The sequence below is a fragment of the Scyliorhinus canicula genome, chromosome 4, assembly GCF_902713615.1.
Source record: "Scyliorhinus canicula chromosome 4, sScyCan1.1, whole genome shotgun sequence".
NCBI lineage: Eukaryota > Metazoa > Chordata > Chondrichthyes > Carcharhiniformes > Scyliorhinidae > Scyliorhinus > Scyliorhinus canicula.
In genome coordinates, this window is record NC_052149.1 from 6,775,073 (window position 1) to 6,796,955 (window position 21,883).

At 42.9% G+C, this 21,883-nt stretch overlaps 1 protein-coding gene across 1 annotated transcript; it reads left to right on the forward strand.

The window, feature by feature from the left end:
• Nucleotides 1-1,176: 1,176 nt before the first annotated feature.
• Nucleotides 1,177-21,575, forward strand: LOC119964115 (vitellogenin-like). The gene is made up of 35 exons (XM_038793421.1): nucleotides 1,177-1,216; nucleotides 1,306-1,329; nucleotides 1,420-1,571; nucleotides 2,591-2,842; nucleotides 2,932-3,093; nucleotides 3,307-3,455; nucleotides 3,599-3,746; nucleotides 4,192-4,349; nucleotides 5,451-5,616; nucleotides 6,966-7,091; nucleotides 7,177-7,395; nucleotides 8,422-8,639; nucleotides 8,735-8,832; nucleotides 9,244-9,368; nucleotides 9,482-9,583; nucleotides 9,687-9,806; nucleotides 9,886-10,057; nucleotides 10,397-10,481; nucleotides 10,601-10,786; nucleotides 11,264-11,414; nucleotides 11,636-11,858; nucleotides 13,036-13,190; nucleotides 13,697-14,008; nucleotides 15,234-15,287; nucleotides 15,835-15,981; nucleotides 16,091-16,303; nucleotides 16,411-16,553; nucleotides 16,647-16,785; nucleotides 16,878-17,007; nucleotides 17,527-17,719; nucleotides 18,314-18,405; nucleotides 19,744-19,835; nucleotides 19,928-20,078; nucleotides 20,180-20,341; nucleotides 21,281-21,575. Exons 1-35 carry the CDS (start codon nucleotides 1,177-1,179, stop codon nucleotides 21,385-21,387), a joined length of 5,166 nt encoding a protein of 1,721 aa, XP_038649349.1. The 3' UTR covers nucleotides 21,388-21,575.
• The last annotated feature ends 308 nt before the right edge of the window (nucleotides 21,576-21,883 follow it).

Genomic DNA, 21,883 nt, shown 5'->3' on the forward strand with positions numbered 1-21,883 from the left:
ATTGCTCTCTGGCCTTAAACTCTCTACTTAGCAGAACGACTCCTGATAAATCTACACTAAACTCCCTCCAACACTAACTATTCACACTTCCCCAAGTATGGTTTTACTAGGACTGAGGCAGGAGTTTGATTGCCTTGTATTCAATCATTGGGAGATCTGCTGGATACAATGATTCGGAGGCTGATGTTGAGGGTAACGTGACAGTTTACAATGGCGTTGTTAAAATAACATGTTCCCCTCTCTCCTCTCCAACAAAGGCCATGAAAGGCAATCATCCCAATAATAGAATTCAAAGCCTGTCTTCATCACCCTGTGTCCAGGCAAGAACTAAGACCAGACATCTTGTTTCAACTCCTTCACCTGAACTCAAGGAAGAATAGAAGAAATGTGCGATTAAAATGCATGAGTTGTCCACTTAGATGTGCAACAGCTCCATAAAATCTATACTCGACAGTACATTCAGATAAAACTTGTTTTAGAAAATTGTTTTTTTCTTCATGAAACTAACCTTTCACTGCTCAAAATGGCGTAGCTATCTAGATGTTCCTCATTTACCTTGACCAAATGGATTGTGAACTTAAACAATATAAATGAAATTGAGAATAGTTATTTTCCAAACGTGAAACTCTGCATGAATTAATTGTTTAAATTTTCCTCCAGAAGTTAATTCCTCCTTTCGATGACTGACTGAGATGGATTGTCTTTTACTTGTTTGCATTATGTTGTTCAGTGTGACCCAAGTCAACTTTTGATAAAGTCAGCAAATAACTCATTTCTTGAACAAAACATGTGCCACGTAGTCATTGCACCAACAAGGGCAAGTTTACCGTGATCTTCACAGGTCATCACAACCCTGGGCAATGAGATTACAAACATGTCAAACCACATCATAAGCAAATTTTAATACATTTAAAGATTCCTTTCAACAAGTATATCTCATGATTAATTAACAAAATCTGTCTGTGCTTGTTACATTTACAAAGGCAATGAAAGGCTTGTAGTTCATATAGCATTAGAAATGAAGCAATTTTTGGAAATTATTTGGACCAAGCAATGTTTTGCCAACATCTTGAACTTTGATATTGGTAAAAGGTAGATTATTCAGCCAAGTGGTCACCTGACACAGAGCTACGGCTATATATTTGGACTCCAATGCAAACTGAATTCAGATTCAACATGAAGGCTCTTATCTTCTTGTTGGCTCTCGCCTGTGCGGGTAAGTTGAGACATTGAATATTTTCCCGTATTTATAAAATCAAATCTTTGAACATTTTGTGCTCACTTTTATTTCTTCTTCATTTCCAGGGAGTGACCATGTCAAAAGATACAGTATGTACATTTCCTCTTGTTCAAATACCGTCAAGTTTTAATTTTGTATTCTGCAATTTAATGTCCCTTTTATTATTCCACTTTGCACAGATCCCACCTTTTCTCAAAATCAGTTGCATATTTACAAGTACGATGGTGTGATTCTGACTGGGCTGCCGGAGAAAGGCTTGAACAGAGCTGGTATCAGAATAACCAGCAGAGTGAGAATCAGGGCACTAGGATCAAATCAGTACCTTCTACAAGTAAGCACATTTATGGACTTTTCTGCAATATTCGTTCAAACAATTATTCACACTCACAGGGGTGTGTTGGATTTGTAAGCCATCAGAGTGAGCTTTACATAAAATCAGATGAATAAGTTTCTATCTTCAGATTAGCCCTGAACTTCTTACACAGCGGTTCAGAACTCAATACTATCAACAGTAAGTTTGTAGCTGTAACATTATAGTTCCCTTGAGGTTAGGGATGAGAAGTGGAAGTGGGGAGATATGGAGATGTACCACAGTCACAAGTGTTTGCATTCTCGCTTTCCAGGTCCGAGCCATGCCCAGGAGCTAAGCATGTTCCTCTCCCACAGGAAGTGAAAGTGGGAACAGTAGCTTCCTCTGGAAATTCTTCGTCTCTTTCAAAAATAATTTGAAGCAGGAACAAATAGGTCCAAATGAAGAATGTAGGGATTCACTACCTCAGTTCTCTAATGAACTGCATGAGGGAGATAGGCACAGTGTATATACCAAGAAGGTTAGATGATAGAAGGTTAGAATATATTAGAGTGGAGAATCAACAGCAGCACGGACCCTATTTGGCCAAATGACCCATTGTGACACTCTAATTATTGTGTGCCTATGTGTTGAAAAGCTGTGGTCTCTGCTGGGATTGATATATACCAGATATCGTCATATCCACATTTTGGCTGGATTACTGTTCAGGTTGAAAGTTGTCAATACATTGACAATGCATTGACAGGGGGCCCAAGGACATGAGATTTTGGGCAATTGCTAAACCTAGCTTGGTGCCAGACTGGATCTGTCCTCCATGTGCTGCCAAAGCAGTAATGCAGGAGATCAGGCAAAATGCATAAGATTCAGGCTTGAAGGATTGGAGAATGCTGGTTTATCTGCAGAGCTGGAGACAATTATTGGCATCTGATTCAAAATAAAAAGTAAGCAAAATCAAATTGTCTCATTAAACAAGACCTTGGGGTGTGAGCAATGTAACGGCATGCACACTGCTTTCATTGCCTGTTATATTTTAATCTCAGCTTGAAAATCCTCAACTCCAAGAGCTTAATGGAATTTGGCCCCAAGACCCGTTTTCCTCACTACGCAAGTTGACGGAAAGATGGAGTCCACTCCTGACCAGACCCGTGAAGTTTGAGTATACAGATGGCCGAGTGGGAAATATCTTTACCTCTGAAAATGTACCTGAAGATGTCTTGAACATCCACAGAGGAATCCTGAACATTTTGCAAATCACCATCAAGAAATCCCAAAACTTCTATGATTTACAAGAGGTACTTTTGCTTTTCGTGTTTACAGAATTATTACTTCATCTACTTTTGCTCCCTGTGTCTCACTCAGTAACTCAAATGTAATTGTTTAGGCTGGAATTGAAGGAATCTGCCACGCAAGGTATATAGTTCAAGAGGACAAGAGAAAGGAACGGCTGATCATAACAAAAGCCAAAGACTTGACCAACTGCCAGGAGAGGGTTCTGAAGCAAACTGGTACAGTCTACACTCAACTCTGCCCTTCCTGTCAGCAGGTATACTTCTCATCATCAATTCCATCTCTAATTATTCCAAGTTAGTTGACAATAACATTAAGATCATTGTAGATTCAGATTCATTGCCCCAGCCAAAATAACATGCATTCATTTCCAAGGTGCGCTGGGTTGTTGGACACTGGATATTGCTTTCTGTAACTATCAATAGAACTACACAGATTGGTAACCATGGTGATGTTTTCCTATCATTAGAGAGGCAGGAATATTCGTGCATCAGCTGCTTCCACCATCGTCCTGAAACCTACCGCAGTTGGTGCAATTATTCAGGAAGCCAGAGTTCGTGAAGTGCATCAGTTTACACCGTTCCATGAACTTGATGGAACTATTCGATTGGAGGCAAGGTAAAGATTTGGATATTGTGCCAATAATTATCTTTTTTTCGAATCATTCTCATTATTTCTTCCATTCTATTTCTTAGCTGTTTGACATTCTTTCATTGTCACATTGGTCCTGGGTTGCCTCTGATGAACATTTTCCATTACAGACAAAGCCTTATCCTGGAGAAGATCACAACAGCGCAGATGGAACAAATACCAGACATGCAAAGTCGACGAAGTTTGCAATATCGCAGTGAGAGAAATGTTCTCCAGCAGCCAATCAGACTGCTTAAGGAACAAAATGTGATCACCCAGGTGAATATATTTTAACATTTTTTTTCAAACCATTCATGGAATGTGTGGCTCCGGTAAAGACAGAATTTATTGCCAGTCTCCAACTGCTCTTGAGAAGGAGCCAGCAGAATTGAAGGAATGGTGAAATGGTTTCAAGTCATGATGCTGCCTGGCTTCAAGGGGATGTTGCCATGTACCTGCTATCATTGTTCTGGGTTGTAGAGATTGCGGGTTTGCAAGGTGCTGTTGAAGGAGTCTCAATATGTTGCTGCAATGTATCTTGTAGATGGTTACACTGCTGCCACTGTGAGACCCTGGAGGGGATGAGAAAGTCCAAACTGCTCAATGAGTTGTCAAAGTGGCTTTGTCCTGGATGTCATTGGGGTTCTGGAGTATTGTTGATGTTGCATTCACAAAGGCAATTCTTTTCCTCAATTTCATGGAATTTCTTCCTTCTCTTGCATAGATAAAAGATACCTTGAATCACATGGCTCAGCACAATGCGCAGGATGTCCATGCCGATGCTCCAGCTAGACTCATGCAGCTTGTGCAGCTGCTCCGTGTCGCTCCACACAGAGCCTTTTCTGAAATTTGGAGCTGGGCAAAGACACAATCTGAACCAAGGTACCTTCACAAAAGAGAATAAAGAATACATTTAAGTTGAAAGTTTTCTCCAAATAGACCTACTTTGCTCCCGTTTACTGTCGGGAAGTTTTCCTCCTGATGGTTCCCTGCCTGTGAGCAGTCACTGAATGAAATGAAATGAAAAAATGAAAATCGCTTATTGTCATAAGTAGGCTCTAAATGAAGTTACTGTGAAAAGCCCCTAAGCACCACTTTCCTACGTCTATTCGGGGAGGCTGGTACGGGAATTGAGTCCGCGCTGCTGACCTGCCTTGGTCTGCTTGAAAAGCCAGCTATTTAGCCCTGTGCTAAACCGGCCCCTCGAGATTCTCTTCCATCCGCCATCATCACAATATTTACTTGGTCCTGCAGTTGGATATGGCTTGTTAAGCTGGGCAAGGAAATGAAAATGAAAATCGCTTATCGTCACAAGTAGGCTTCAATGAAGTTACTGCATAAAGTCCCAAGTCGTCACATTTCAGCGCCTGTTTGGGGAGGCTGGTACCGTTTGGGAATTGAACCGTGCAACTGACCTGCCTTGGTCTGCTTTCAAAGCCTGCTCTTTAGCCCAGTGTGGTTGATGAATGGCTGTGACACCAGAGGGCGTCTGCTCCCAAGTTGTATAATCCATGATGGTCAGAATGTTTTTCTCTACGAGGAATAATGTTCCATGAGGCAACTCTCAAACCAGACAATCCCAATAAGAGGATGAGAGGGCTTGTGTGGGATTTGGGAAAGTTTTGCCAGCTCAATGACAATTCCGCCTCCTCAGGTGGAGTTAGTCAATGTTGGATCTTCCACATTACATTGGTGATGGATTAATGAGCTCCCGCACAATTTCCCGCCAATGAAGATGTCGACCAATCTATTACCCGACTTGGTGTTTGGTGTATTCATTCTTGGGGAATGTGATGTGTAACAAGTTCAGCATTTGATTACTCATCCTAGTTAGTCTGGAAGAGCGGTAGTGAGTTTCTTCTTGACCTGGTGCAATCTAAATGGTGAAGGTGCTACCGCAGTGTTAGGAATGTCAGGATTGTGATATTAATGTGGTGCCTGGAATGGGAATGACTGGAAACTGACTTTGTCTCCACATTCTAGGCGCTGGCTCCTTGAGGCTATTCCTGCCATTGGGACGATAGAAAGTTTGAAATTCATCAAGAGCAGAATTCAAGAGAGTGAAACAGTCCGCTCGGAAATTATTCAGGCTTTAATTCTCGCACTGCACCAAGTCAAAACCGACCGAGATGTTCTAACTATGGCCAGAGTGAGTTTTCACTGAATCTACCCTTTGTTTCAGAGTAAAATGTATTCCATTCCTGGATTGTGGAGATCTCTGGCTAGGAAAGCCTTCACCGCCCATTCGAGGAAACCATAGAACCAACGAAAGGTTACGGTGCACAAAGAGACCATTCAGCCCATCGAGCCTGGCGTGGTCCAAAAAGAGAAAAAAGAAACTAACCACTCATTTTAATCCATTTTCCTTGGTCGGTCGCCTTGCAGATTCCAGCACTCCAGGCGCAGATCCAGGGATCTTTTCCATGTACAATGCCTTTCAGCTTCAATCACCAATTGGGGCAGTGAATTCCAGATGCCCAGACCCCTCTGGGAGTAAACGTTTTTCCTCAGGACCTCCTAATCCTTCTACCAATCCTATTAATAACCAATATATTAATGATTTAGATGAGGAATAGAATTATATCTCCAAATTTACAGATGACACAAAGCTGGGTGGGAGGGTGAGCTGTGAGGAAGATGTAGAGATCCTTCAATGTGATTTGGACACGTTGACTGAGTGGGTAAATGAATGACAGGTGCAGCATAAATTGAAAAAATGCAAGGTTATCCGCTTTGGTAGCAAAAATAGGAAAGCAGCTTATTATCTGCATGGCCATAAATTAGGAGAGTAGAATGCTCAATAATACCTGGGTGCCCTCGTACACCAGTCACTGAAGTTAAGCGTGCAGGTGCCGCAGGTGGTAAAGAAGGCCTTCATAGCGAGAGGATTTGAGTACATGAGCAGGAATGTCTTGCTGCAATTATACAAGGCCTTCTTGAGGCCACACCAGGTATGCTTTCAGGAAGCAGTTAGATAGAGCACCTGGGCTGAATGAGATCAAAGGATCTGGGGAAATGCAGCATTAGGCTATTGAGTTGGATGATCAACGATGTTCATAATGAATGGCGGAGCAGGCTCGAAGGGCCAAAAGGCCTCCTCATCTCCTATTTTCTGTCTGGGAACAGAGCTCTCAGCTCGGCGTCAATTTTGATGTTTTGAGATCACCAATTGATGGAGCCTTTCAGACACAACCAGAATGGCATGCGGCTGGAATGACCAACAGGTCAAAGGGATTGTGAAGAGCAGGATTCCTTCTCCAAAAGAAACACACTGGGCTTTGCACAAAAATCTGACAATGTCATGGTCACTTTCAAAGTACACAATTGTTAAATTAATTTTATATCGTGCAGTCCGTGGGAATTCAAAGTAAATTATCTGGATTAGGTGTCCTGTACTAGAAACACTTCTGGAATCTAATTACCAAGCACGTTTCCAGTTTCACCAGGGTGACCTGTGCTCTGTGAATATAAAACTTCTCATTTGCCATCTCTGTGCAGGAAATCATGGAGCTTGACCAAGTGAAACGTTGTCAACTTACTCGCAAACTTGCAATCCTTGCATATGGTTCCATGATCTTCAGAAACTATGCAGAGAAGCCAATTTGTCCCGAAGAGATATTGAAGGTAAGTTTCTCCTCGTCCCTCTGTCTGCCCCGTGTGCCTGTGTTTGTGACTTCTGCACATCTCCTAATTGAGCCTTATCTTCCAGCCCATCCACAGCTTACTCAGCGACGCCGGCAACAGGCCCAATGATGAGGACATCGTTCTGGGCCTCAAAGCGATCGACAATGCGGGACAGCCGGCCAGCATCAAGAATATCGTCAAACTATTGCCTGGATTCGGCACGGCGGCTGCCAATCTGCCACTGAAAGTCCGGGTTGATGCTATCATGGCGCTGCGGAACATCGCCAGGAAAGACCCACGGACTGTACGAGAACCTGCTGTTTGTTTTCCTTCTCATTTGATGTCAAATTGATTTCGGTTTCAGGTTATTTGTGAAACTGACCACAGTTAACATGTTAAATCGTTCATTCAAAATGTGACAATTGGACACAGGGAGGGAGACACAATAATGGGTGGTATCCCAGTCCAAAAGTGTGCAGGTTGTATGGATTGGCCACACCACATTGTCCCTTAGTGTCCAAGGATTTGCAGTTTAGGTGGGATTACAGGGTTACTGGGATAGGACGGGTGGAGTGGGCCGAGTTAGGATGGTCTTTCAGAGGGTCAGTGCAGACTGAATGAGCCATTCTGCACTGTCGGGATTCTATGCTCGCCCCAGACTGAATGGAATCCAATTCAGCAGCTTGATACTCAAGCCCAAGTCTATTACCACCGTGGATTGGATTAGTTTATTGTCACGTGTACCCAGCGACAGTAAAATGTATTTTTGTGCGAGCAGCTCAAACAGATCATTCAGTCCATGAAAATAAAATAAAAATAAAATACATAATGGGGCAACAGAAGGTACACAATGTAAACACAGGGACACCAGCATTGGGTGAAGCAAACAGGAGTGTTGTATTAATCAGATCAGTCCATAAGAGGGTCATTTAGGAGTCTGTTGACAGTGGGGAAGAAGCTGTTTTTGAGTCTGTTAGTGTGTGTTCTCAAACTTTTTTATCTCCTGCCCGATGGAAGACATTGGTCGAGTGAGTAAGCCGGGTGGGGCGGGCTGGTCTTTGATTATGTTGCTCGCTTTCCCCAGGCAGCGGGAGGTGTAGACGGAGTCAATGGATGGGAGGCAGGTTTGTGTGATGGACTGGGCTCTCTTCACGACTCTCTGAAGTTTCTTGCGGTTATGGTCCAAGCAGTTGCCATACCAGGCTGTGATGCAGCCAGACAGGATGCTTTCTATGGTGCATCTGTAAAAGTTGGTCAGAGTCAGTATTGACATACTGCTCCATTCCGCTTTTCCACTGTTAAACTATTCTTTCTAATCTTCTGTCACAAGGTACAACGTATCGCTGTGCAGACATTCCTCAACCGAAGGAATCATCCCGAGGAGCGAATGATGGCCTGTGCAGTACTGTTTGCGACCAAGCCACCCCTGACTTTAGTCTCCATGGTGGCGAACTCACTGCTAACCGAGACCAGCCTGCAGGTGGCCAGCTTCACCCATTCACACATTAGGGCTCTGTCTAGAAGTTCTCTTCCATCCATCAATTCGCTGTAAGTAAACGGACTTGCCTCTTCGGGTTTCCAGCTCATTATCGGGTCAGTCAGTATTAAATGCAAGTGTTTGATAAATGTCTTGCTTTTCATAGGGCTGCTGCCTGCAATCTCGCACTCAACATCTTAAGTCCCAAACTTGAGCAACTTGGTCATCGCTTCAGCAAGGTTTACCGTGTGGACACATTTATGTGTAAGTATACAGCCCCCAGGCCACGGGAGGGGGTGTTAGCAATGGCTTCAACAACTTATAACATAATAATAATATTCTCGTAATCACTTATTGTCACAAGTAGACTTCAATGAAGTTATTGTGATAAGCCCCTCGTCGCAACATTCCGGCGTCTGTTCAGGGAGGCTGGTACGGGAATTGAACCCTTGCTGCTGGCCTTGTCCTGCATTACAAGCCAGCTGTCTTAGCCCACTGTGCTAAACCAGCCCATAATGACCAAAATGAAATTTAATTATTTAATTGGAATAGATTAATTTGAATTCTTCCCTTTAAAATAGACAATAATGTGTTTAGATACAGCTATGTTGCTACAATTAGTTTTGAGAGAATATACAGAAGTCCTTGTCTAATTGTTCTATCCTTGTGATGTAGACCGGATGATGGCGGGAGCGTCTGCTAAACTCCTTCTGTTTAAGAATTCCGGCAGTATCATTCCCACAGCACTGCTGGCCAAGGTCAGAGGTCATGCCCTGGGAAGCTCATTGGATCTGATAGAGGTAATGTTCCACTGGACTGAACCAAGGAGACCTACCCGCTTGTGAAGCTATCACTCCAGTTCATTGTGTAGACAGTTCTTTCTCATGAAACTGTTTCTTTCTCATCGATAAAGGTTGGTTTACGAGCAGAAGGTCTCCAGGAGATCCTGATGAAAGAACGAGCACCAGACCTTAGGAAAACTGAGAGTAGATCTATTCGACGCATCCTGAGCAAGGTGAGAGCAGTTCAACGTGGCAGCTCATAAAGAAGTAGATTATCTGCTATCATGTGGCCCAGTGAGAATTGTGTATTGATTCCTGATACTTCCTGTTCTCCAGTTTATCAGTTGGAAGGAATTGCCAGAAGAGACACCTTTGGCTTCAGTATACTTGAAACTTTTTGGACAAGAGTTAGCTTTCGCCCAACTGAGAAAGGAAGACCTTGATGCAATTAGACAGGTACTGAACCGATCAGTAAAATAATATTTTGATGAACTGACGCCAGCGTGGTCAGTGATTTGTATATTTGCTTTTCCAGAGAATGTCAAGTCCAATAGACAGTTACATGAAAAAGCTTAATGAGGGAGTTACCTTCAATCCATCCAAGGCGCTGGTGGCAGCTGAGATGCGACAGGTTGTACCGACAGTGATTGGTCTGCCAATGGAACTGAGCATCATTTCATCCGCTGTGGCAGTCTCTAATATCAAAGGTGAGAGTCTGAACGGATAATTAAACTCAAGACTGAAGTTTGCCTTCAGTTTGGGGAGTAACTGGCCAAGATGATGGAATGTGGACAGTTCCTTCCCCAGCCTCTGTCAATGTGAAATGATGTTTCCTCTTCATGCTTCAGCCTTGTCACAAATTGACACAGATTACAACTGATAAGGGTTCAGTGTCAACGAGGCTCATTGGCATGTGGAGTAATGTTAGAACATGAGTGGAGAACAGAACCATAGAGTAATGTAGCACAGAGATAGGCCATCTATGAAATACACCGCGCACTGTGGATGCAACAAAGTCAGGATTTTCTTTCTCATTCTCCAAACAGTTGACCTTCGCTCTGACTCTCCCATTGGTAAACTTCCTCGGCTGCTCACTTCCAGGATTCAGCTGAATGCTCGCCTCAACCCAAGGTAGACACGTCAAGCTCTTTTGTTTATCTTGACATGAATGATTATTGACAGCAGTGATTTATTCTGTTTCATATCCTTACCGGGTTGGTGTATTGCTAACGCCTTCTGTAATGTTGCAGCGTGTCCATACACACCAGAGTCTTCATGGGAATAAATATGCCTCAGATCCAGTCAGGCGTGGAACTCCGAGCAAATGTCCGTTCAATTATCCCCGTGGGCATAACTGCAAAGATAAACTTAAAAGAGGGCAATTTCAGGATTGACACTACCCCAGCCGATAAGGAGAACAGGATTTTATCCATGATGTAAGTAGACTACTTGAACAGCGTAAACCAGGTTAATAGACTCAAACAGGTTTATATTAAGAAGGAGGATGTGCTGGAAATTTTCAGAAAGCATCAGGATAGATAAGTCCCTTGGGCCAAACAGGATATACCCAAGGTTTCTACGGGAAGCGAGGGAGGGGATTGCTGTGCCATTGGCAATGATCTTTGCGTCCTCACTCTCCACTGGATGATTGGAGGGAGGCGAATGTTGTTCACCTGTTCAATAAAGGGAATAGGGAAATCCCTGGGAATTAACAGGCACATGGGCAGCAGTAAATTGAAGAGGCGTAGGTTAGGTTAATCTTAGATTAGGATAAATGGTCGGCACAACATCTTGGGCAGAAGAGCCTGCGCTGTGCTGTACTGTTTACTGTTCTATGTTCTCTTGTTTGATGACCTGATAATAATTTGAGATTTGATTTCCTGTTATTTCCAAACACAATATTCAATGTGCAGTTCCCAGGTGTATGCAGTTTCAAGAAATGTGGAAAATCTGTCTGCGGAAAAAATTACCCCGATTTTACCTTCCACTCCGGAAAGTCGAATTTCCAGACAACGCTTCAGGTCTTCATCCCGGTCATCCCGTGCAACCAGCATGAGAATTGCCGTAAGTGCCAATTGCATCTGGTAACCACATTATACAGGCCATCCATTCAGGATTGCCTCGGAGCTGCTCATTTGCTTCATTTGTATTCGATTTTAATTCTCTTTTTCTGATCAACTGATAGTAGCTCATTCTGCGTTCATCACTCCCGGGGTGTGGCAGTTCCAATGACATCTTGCTGCTCCTGCCTCACCACCATGCCCCATTTCCTCCTGTCTCTACAGACACATCTGTCTCCAGAAACACTGTCTGACCAAGTGCCGTGCTCCGAGGAAAAACAGAGGCCACGTGTTCCCAATCGCTCATCCTATCGCACCTGTGCAGAGGCAACAAAATTCGGCGTCAAAGCTTGTGTGGACATCAGGATGGAGAACGCTCTTTCCTTCAAACATAGTCCATTGTACCGGCTGATGGGAGAACATACTTTGAACGTCTCGATTGCACCAGGTACAAACATGAGAAAGCACTTCCCCAACAGGTTCGGTGGATTGGCCATTTCAAATTGCCCCTCAGTGTCCAAAGTTTAGGTGGGGTTAGGGTGACAGGGCAGAGGGAGTGGACACAGGCAGTGTGCTCTTGCAGAGGGTCAGTGCAGCCTCAATGAGCCGAATGGCCTCTTTCTGCACTCGAGTGATTCTATGGATAGCTAATGATGCCTGACAACATAATTGAATCAAGACTGAATTATGCATAAAATACCAGCATTGAATTCCGGGAATACAACTAAAAGAAACCACCTTGTCATCAACTCCTTGCTTGTTGAGGTGCGGCTATTGGATGGTCCAATTAACTGGGGTACTCATTACCATGTTGAGGCTCTGTCGATTTGATCGTGGGCAATATCGTGCCCACTTACAGCTGCACAGAGATCCAACAGGAATTCAACTGGGATTGGTGTTGTCCTTTTCTGATCAATGGTCCTTGTTCTTTCTCCTAAATTTATGCTGAACGAGAGAAGAAGGCCTCCTAACAACAACCCTGGCAAAGCTTGTCAATTTCACCTAATATCACTGACAGGGCTGTGCCGTCACAGGTCAGCTTGTTAACCTGACCTCTAACCAGCAGGATTGTCAATAGTAACCAGATTAACATTGAATGGGTTAGATGTGTGATAGCCGTTGTTTAGAAAAAGCCAGATGATCAGTCAGTATAACTTGAAACATTCTGCCCTTAACACACACCTTCTGGCCCTCTGCAAGTCACTATCAATGGGTAAATGGTCCTAACCAGGTGAGGTGCTGATTTTCAGCACTTTATTGAGACACTCAGTACCTATCCATGATGAAGAAAGGTTAGACATGCTGAACGTTAAGTGATATTGCTGTCTCGAGGACTCGGTGAAGATTGCTCCTGAGAGAATAAGCATCAGTGGGCTAGAGGGATGGTTTGTAATGCAGAACAAGGCCAGCAGCGCCGGTTCAATTCCCGTACCGGCTGAGAATTCTGAATTCTCCCTCTGTTTGCCCGAAAAGGCGCCGGAATGTGGCGACTCGGGGCTTTTCACAGCAACTTCATTGCAGTGTTAATGTAAGGCTACTTGTGATAATAAAAAGATTATTAATTATTTATTTAACATCTCTTGTTGTAAGTGCTGCTCAATTCATGGGAAACCTTTTATTTCTAGTGACCTCGGAGCCAGAAATTGAAAAGATTGTGTTAGAAATACAAGCAGGATCCAGGGCATCGTCCAAACTAATGCGACTTTCTGACAAAGAGTTAGGACCAGACAGAATCCGCAGCAGTGCCGAAAGACTGCGATTGATGAGACAAAGCTCAACGGTACCTTCTCATTAATATATGTAGTGAAATATCACATTGCACTGATCACTGAATCCTGGAACGCTAAGATACCGTTAGTCAGGAAATCTGAAGCAAAGACATTCCCAATCACTCCCAAATTCTCAGAAAACAGTTCATGGTTCGAGTCCATATCATTTCTTTAGAGATAGAGTGAAATAATCTCTGTTTCCCTCTCCGCAGATGCTCCCTGACCTGTTGAGTGTTTCCACAATTTTCTGTTTTAATTTTCAGTATTTTGCGTTCATGAAATTCTCCAATAGTTCAGTAGCATAGAAACAAAGTATTTTGCGACATTGGAAAGGGTAATTGTCTGTGTACCAGTTCTGAATAGAAGAAAGAATGATACTAAATAATTGTCACCATGATCACCAGTATGGCAGGCTTGGCAGAAATGGCCCACTCTTCCCTCAACCCCCGTTATCTGCTTTAACCTCCACAGTGAGCCATTTTTATATCAAAACCTTAAAATACTGTTTTGTTCACAGCCTAGAACGCGCAACAGTACTATGTCCAGTTCGAGCTCCAGCAGTTCCATTCGACAGTCAAGAAGACTCGCCTCTCGATCCACCTCCCGTACAAGCAGTTCATCAGAATATAGTCAGCGGCGGCGAAATTCTAAAGCTGTCCTTCCAAGTGGAACAAGTGTCAGCAGGAAGAGAGGAAGCAAGAGGTGGAGCAGCAGCAGCAGTAGCAGCAGCAGCAGCAGTTTGAGGAGCAAAAGGCTGTCACAACAACACATAAGCAGACGGACCAGTGGAACTTTGCGCAGTAGCAGGAGATTGAACAGTCGGAGAGAGGTAACTGCTGTTATCAATGCTGCCAATAATTTGATCTTCTTATGCTGGGGGAAAAACGCTTTCCATTTGAGTTAAATCCTTCTGCTTTAGCAAGGCACCAACTTCAAACCCATACCCCGTTCTGATATTTCCCCAACTTCCAAAGTTACTCTCCATGAATAGAATTGCCAGGAAAGCAATTTATTTCTCATAAGAATTTTCCAGTCTAGAGAGACAGAAGTTCCTATGTTGATAAGATATAGGAGGAAAATTATGCCATTCGGCCGATCGAGTGCTCCGCCATTCTATCATGGCTGATATGTTCCTCATCTGCTACCTACAATGTTACAGACCAAGAGCTGAATTATGAAATCAGCCAGATCATCTCCTCCCTACAACACATTACCTAAGAGCAGGAGTAGGCATAACCATTCAAGCCATTACCAATTAAATATCCATCTAACTCCTCCTGAAATTTACTCACTGTCTAACATTCAGCACATACTTGGGTAGCGAATTACACAGATTCACAACCCTTTGGGAGTAGTAGTTTTTATTAAAATCTGTTTTAAATTTGCTACCTCTTATTCTAAGCTTATTATCTCTTGTTTTAGAATGTCCCACAAGGGGAGGTATCAGCTCCACACCTACTTTATTCAGACCCTTCAGCATGCTGTATACTTCAATTAGATCTCCCCTCATTCTTCTAAACTCCACATAGTACAGACCTAAACTGTTCAATCTCTCCTCATACGATAAACCCCTCATCATTGGAATCAACCTCATGAACCTCCTCTGAACTTCCTCCAATGCCACTACATCTTTCCTCAAATAAGGGGACCAAAACTGTGCCCAATACTCCAGGTGCAGCCTTATATAATCCCTTTGCTATCAATGCCAACATTCCATTTGCTTTCCTTATTATCTGCTGCACCGGCATGCTCATTTCCTGTGAGTGATGCGCAAGGACATCCAGATCTCTCTGCATTGGAGCACCCTAAACTATCTCCCCATTTAAGTAATAAGTTGCCGTTCCATTTTGTGGACCAAAATGCCTGACCTCACACTTGTCCACGTTAAACTCCATCTGCCCCATTTTGGCCCACTATCCGAACCTATTTATATCCATTTGTAAGGTTCTTATTTCCAGTCTCTCTGCCTGGGCTGCATTTAAACTAGGTCACCGAGAATGATTGGCCGACTATTTGTAAATCATCTAATTCTTTATTTCAATCTCTTTTCACAGTCAATAAGCCGCCAACTCCTGGAACTTGCGTTCAGGCCTTTGCAAGACAGCCGGGTAAGATAACACTCGACTCGAACAGTTAGCAATTCTTGTTCTGTGACATGGACATTTATGTAAAGTGTGTAAGCCATATTGCCTGCATCACATTTAATTATTTGTTTTCTTTTTTTTTTTCTTTTTTTTTATAAATTTAGAGTACCCAATTATTTTTTTCCAATTAAGGGGCAATTTAGTGTGGCCAATCCACCTATCTTGCACATCTTTGGGTTGTGGGGGTGAAACCCACGCAGACACGGGGAGAATGTGCAAACTCCTCACGGACAGTGACCCAGAGCCGGGATTCGAACCCGGGTCCTCAGCGCCGTAGGCAGCAATGCTAACCACTGTGCCACCGTGCTGCCCCTGATTATTTGTTTTCTAAGAACGTGCTGTTTAATACCTCTATAGAACATCAATCATACTGACACTGAAACATTTACATTTTCATCGCTCAATTGAAATAATAAACATCAAGTAAGTCACATAGTCAAAGGGAAGTGCAATAGTTTGTTCCTCGCGTCTTGATAGACATCTGATCAATTTGCACTTTGCTGTTGCTCAGTACACAGTCCGAAGGCAGTCAGCACGAATTCTCTCTGCTTCAACACATCGCTCTGGCTCCAGCCGTATTACCAGGATAAGCCGTCGTTCTGGCTCAAGGGCAAGTCGCGCCAGCCATGGTTCATCCATCCTTCGGTCATCGGAGCAGGTCTGTCGAGTTGTCGCTGTAGGAACGGTCCCAGAGGCTTTTAATGTTTGGGGCTTTTTCAGCCGAGGTGTTTATTTGATATAATCTGCATTTGTGTTTCAAACTGCAGCGCTATTTGATTAGCAGGGTGGGCTCACCTTCCCTGGTTGTCCTTCTTCGATCTCGAAGGACCGACGGCACACAGCGAGGCTACCAGGTGACTGGATACGTGAAGATGGAAACTCGCCTGCCGAGGGTACACTTGCGTCTGGTGGAACTGGATGAGAAGAGCAATTGGAAAATCTGTGCTGATGCAGCAATGCCCAGCTCACACAAAGTCTTGGTAATGGCCAATTCTCCAATCGCATGCCTGCCTGCTGTAGACATTCTGAAATGCCGACAGGTAAAGTGTCGCTTTGTCTCATTGTCATTTCTTTTGACATTCTCTAGACACAAGTGAGATGGGGTGAAAACTGTGAGAAATACAGAGTTTCCGTCAGAGTGTCCAATGGTCAGCTTGCAACACACCCAGCAGTGAAGGTCAAAATGCAATGGTCCAGGATTCCTGAGAGTCTGAAATATAATGCAAAAATGTGAGTATTGTGCAAACATCATTGTCTCAGTCTGTTCTTCACACTGTCCCTTATCCACAATACTCAGATCCCAAACAATTGTTGTCCAATCAGGGTTGGAGACTCTCTACCAGGTTTGGGTTATGCGTTAGGATTGTCTCAAACCTACAGACGTAATCCATCTCGTCAGATTACAGTACTGGTGGCTCTAACATCCCCACGTACAATCGATACAATCATCAAACTGCCCAAGGTATTTCTTTACGATTGTTTCACTGTGATTTTTTCACTTGACGTCACATTTGTGTGCCTGCGGAATCATGAATCTTTGTTGTCCTCTTGCAGATGACAGCCTATTATCAGGGTTTGCAGCTCCCTGCATCGTTGCCCATGCACGCAATAAGTGTCCGGGTGCAGCAGAAAGGATTCAGCACCATAGCTGACATTCCAGACATGGTTCTGGCAACCAACCAACGTAATTAAAATTTCAAATATCTCCGCTCCAGATTTAGCTGCGACGAGTTATAGCGAAAAGTTGCCATTATTTTAAATCGAATCTCGCGCAGAAAAGCATTGAAGTCCTGCCTGATTTATATTTGTTCACCAACATGAGATGCTCGGTGGGCCCATCAGCAATGTTGGAAATGCCTCCTTCCAGTCTGTAGAATGTCCATTGGTCCGCAGGATGTTGGAACCAATCACGTGCTTGTTGTGTAATTCCAAATATCAAATAGCAGTCGAGCGATTATTATTGGCATATCGATGATGGAATAACCGATACATTATTCTGACCTTGCTCTGCCTCCGATTTTAACAAATCTTAACTTGCTTATTTTTTTAAATGTTAACCATTCCCTCAGAATAATGTGCAAAGGAAGAATAGCTGACCATGTTAGTTTGAATCTCATCAATTATCATTGCTAGGCCAATCATCATTTGTAAATAAATCATTGATAACGTCATCATTTGTAAATATCCTTTGATTGTTCTGTAGGTCAGTGTACTGTAGAAATTGATGTTGTTCGGTCCTTCGATGGAGCCGAATTGAAACATTCCCTCGCGAATAGGTGCTATTATGTCCTGACCCAAGATTGTTCAGCATCTCCAAGATTCATATTGATGACGAGGCGTGCTGAAATTGATCAGAGCAAAAAGGAAATTAAATTAGTGCTGGCATCCAACAATACGTAAGTTACATTATCTTTGATTTCCAATAGCTTTCCTGTATATTTCTGGAGAGTGTGATTATTTAAATGAAGAGGGAGTAACTTTATCAGACTGGCAAATGGCAACTTTAATTCCTCTGATATTTGCATGCCAGCAAACTGGGATCCACTGAAAAATGTATCAATGGGCTCAATCGGTGGAATAGCCTCCTTCTGCACTGTAGATATTCCACAAAATGCTATTACAACAAGGAAGATGTTTCAAGGAATTTCATTGTTAATGAAACAATTTTGGAGTACACGAGAATGGTGAAGATGCGAGATATTTGTTACTTTCTTTCCTTACTACTAGCATCATTTTTCTGGCAAATGGGTGAGAACGATTTCACAATGGTGAGTAACGGAGGTCACACTGTATCTTTAGAAGGCAGCACGCTAATTCAGGGCATTCCTTCAGGAGAGCAATCAGTAGGTTGGCGATAATGAAGGGATTATGTGGGAAAAAGTGAGCTTAATTATCAGATTGCATATTTTGCACCGCACACTTTACATGGTTCAATGCCACAGAACATTTATAGGTACTTTAACAGAGTCTGTGTGTCTGCTTTGAAACAGGATCATTGAAGCAATTCCTACAAAAAGTGGAACAAAGCTCTTGATTAATGGTGCAGAGCAAGATCCGAACCAACAGATTCCAGAGCTACCTGGTGAGTAAATCTCCTGCTCCTACTTAGGGGCAGCACGGTAGCACAATTGATTAGCACTGTGGCTTCACAGCGCCAGGGTCCCAGGTTCGATTCCCTGCTCGGTCACTGTCTGTGCAGAGTCTGCATGCTCTCCCCGTGTCTGCGTGGGTTTCCTCCGGGTGCTCCGGTTTCCTTCCAAAGGCCTGAACATTAGGTGGATTGGCCATGATAAATTGCCCTTAGCAACCAAAAAGGTGAGTGGAGGGGTTAATGGGTTACGGGCATAGGGTGGAAGTGAGGGCTTTAAGTGGGCTGGTGCAGACTCGATGGGCCAAATGGCCTCCTTCTGCACTGTTTGTTCTATGTCTATGTACTTAATTGCCTTGAATTTAAATTTCAGAAATATCACACCATATGATTGCACTGTTCACCATCATTGTCAATTGCACTATTTACTAATCCAAAGATGTGCGGGTTAGGTGGATTGGCCATGCTAAATTGCCCGTAGTGTAAGGTTAATGGGGGGATTGTTGGGTTACAGGTATACGGGTTACGTGGGTTTAAGTAGGGTGATCATTGCTCGGCACAACATTGAGGGCCGAAGGGCCTGTTCTGTGCTGTACTGTTCTATCTATGTACTATGACTGGCCAGAAAAACATTAATTGACAAAGATTCTCCTTAAACTTTTCACACACCGAGAGGTTGTTTCCGTTGGCTGGTGAGTCTCAAACATCAGCGCAAAGTTTCGGGATGTGGGGTGTATTATTGAGGATAGAGGTGAGGAGAAATTTCTTCATTCAAAGGGTTGTGAATTTTAGAATTTGCTACCCCAGAATGCTTTGCATGCTTCACCCTTGATTATGTTTAAGGTTGCACTGGACAAATGTTTGGGACTTAGAGGATATGGGAGGGGGGGGAGGAAAGAGCAGTTAAGGCCAATGATCAGCCATGAACATGTTGAATGGAGCATGAGACACCAGTCCTCGTATTCTTCATTCTGGAGTACAAGAGGTAATGTAGACTTAGTATAAAAAATAGAAGTATGTTAATATGGAAGATCCCTGTGAACATTTTTCCCTGTATTAAACTCAGTTCCAAAATTAATAGCACATCCAATTGCTATGGATTTCATTTATAAAGAAAGTAGCACAATATACAGTCATCATCTGCTGACACACCTCTTCAATCTGAGTTCTTCTCTAATTTTCAATCAATGTACAGTTCAGTCACATTCCAAAATAAAAGTATCCAGTTTACAATCATCTTTTGCTTGGAATTTCTTTGCTTTCTGCATTATCTTAGTATTGTCAGAAGATTGAAATCGCTGATTGGAAAATGGTTATCTGTCCTCTTTTTAGATATCAGTGTTCAGCAGAAAGATGCCAGAATTATTTTAGAAGCAAGAACAATCGGTATTGAGCGACTGTTCTTTGATGGGAACCGAGTGGAGGTATGTCAGGCTATTGAACAAATTATAACTTTAAACATGAACTCTGAATGTAGCTGGTAAACTGATTTCCCCCCCCCCCCCTCTGCGTTTAGATTGTACTTGATCAGATGATTAGTAAGACATGTGGTATTTGTGGACAAAATAATGCTGAGAAAAAAATGATGAAACCAAATCAAGAGGAAGCCAGAGATGTTGAGGATCTGTTTGAATCATGGACATATCCAGGGCAATCCTGCGCAGATGGTAAGAGAATCGCCACTCATTTTCAATCATGTTCTGCCTCTAAGCCATCATCCCATCAGCATTTGTCCCACTGTGATAAACTGTATTTTGTTAAATTTCAGACTGCAAAGTTAGACGAGAATTTGTGCAATTAGGAAAAGTCATTGAATTCGAAGGACTGGAATCCAGATGTTATTCAGTTGAACCAGTTCAACGGTGCCTGGAAGGATGTGCACCCATTGAAACACGCTCTCAGATGATCAATTTCCACTGTGTGTCATCCAGTAAGTGTGTAGCACTAATGTATGTACTTCACACACCAACAAAATACAACCTTTACATAGGATTGCACAGAATAAACAGATCAGAAAGGGGTTACTCTCCTGGCTAGTCCAAGCCATGTTTATGTTCCGCTCGAGCTTCTCCTCATCTTTTCTCATTTAAATCTATTATTGTAATCCTATATTCCCCTCCCACTCAATGTTTGCTCGTTTCTCTGAAATACATGTTCACTTTACACTTCACCAACCTCCTGTGCTGCCCAGTTCCATCTTCTGACATTCACGCCCCTCGATATGGTGTCAAGTACATTAAGCAGTGAGGGAATACGATTTATGATTGCAAAGAGTGAAATTCTCTTGTTTCAGTGATTGTTGTTATCTGCAATGATCACATATCCCCACAAACCTACTTGAGATCTTGTTAGTGATAAAGAATCAAAGCTGTGATTATCACATAACTCATGATTTGATATTACCTGAACACACATTGAAGCAATAGTTTACTTTTCGGTGCATTGTACCTTTGCATCTAAATTCCTCATGCCCAAACATTTAATATTTATTCCATTGGTTTGGCTTCACTCCCGACAGCTGCCTGCTGAATTTTCCCCTTGGTTACAGCTGGGTCCAAATCATTGTATGTTTTTAAGGTGATAGGTGTTGTTCTTGAGGACTAAAGGTATCACAGGGTATGGGGGGAAAGCAGAAACGGGTTACTGAGTTGGATGATCACCAAGATCATAATGAATGGCTGAGCCGGCTCGAAGGGCCAAATGGCCTCCCTACTGCTTCTATTTTCTGTAATACCTGATTCATTTTGCTTAAGATCTGCATTGACACGGATTAAAATAATATTTACAAACATCGGAGAAATAGTCACATTTTAAATATATCTGTGTTTTACACTGATTCTCCTCTAACGCTACATTTTTTTGTTGACAGATTTCACTGTGAGGGACTATACAATATTCAGTAGGAAGTCTCCGGACATGCGGCGCTCTGTGGATTCCCATAGTGACTGTATGTGCAGCCGGTGTGCGGAAGCGTGAAGACATCCGGCTACCTTATCTTCAAGGAGGACACATGAGATCTATATTCATTTGTGAATTTGAAATAATTTGTAAATTATGGATTCCAGGGTTCACAAGATGAACTCAAAGTACTGTAAATTTAACATTCTGAAATGTTCTTTCAAATGCAACAATAAAGTTTTTATTTCTCAGCAAGTGCAAAATAAGTTGTTTTGAGTCATTTTTGTGCGCGGTTCGGATTGAAGGATTAGGAAAGTATTCTGTCTGTTCTGTACGGCATGCTCCCCCCGCGCCGTGGGTATTGCACCCCCACCGCTTTCAGAAGCATAATTTCTCGTGTTTGTGGGATTTTGCTGCGAAACATTCGCGGCTGTATTCCGATACTTTAGAATACGGGGCATTTCTTTTGAGCGCAACACTTTGCCCGGGGTGTTTGGAAATTCCTGATAATATGACAGGCGCCACATACATACAGGATTGTGCATTCTCCTGGAAGAAGCTCAATAGATGCAAT

Coding starts and splice junctions, on each gene's coding strand:
- LOC119964115 (XM_038793421.1), top strand. CDS start 1,177: ATGAAGGCTCTTATCTTCTTGTTGGCTCTCGCCTGTGCGG. Junction 10,482..10,600: donor AATGCTCGCCTCAACCCAAG/GTAGACACGTCA, acceptor GTAATGTTGCAG/CGTGTCCATACACACCAGAG. Junction 16,304..16,410: donor CCAGCTCACACAAAGTCTTG/GTAATGGCCAAT, acceptor GACATTCTCTAG/ACACAAGTGAGATGGGGTGA.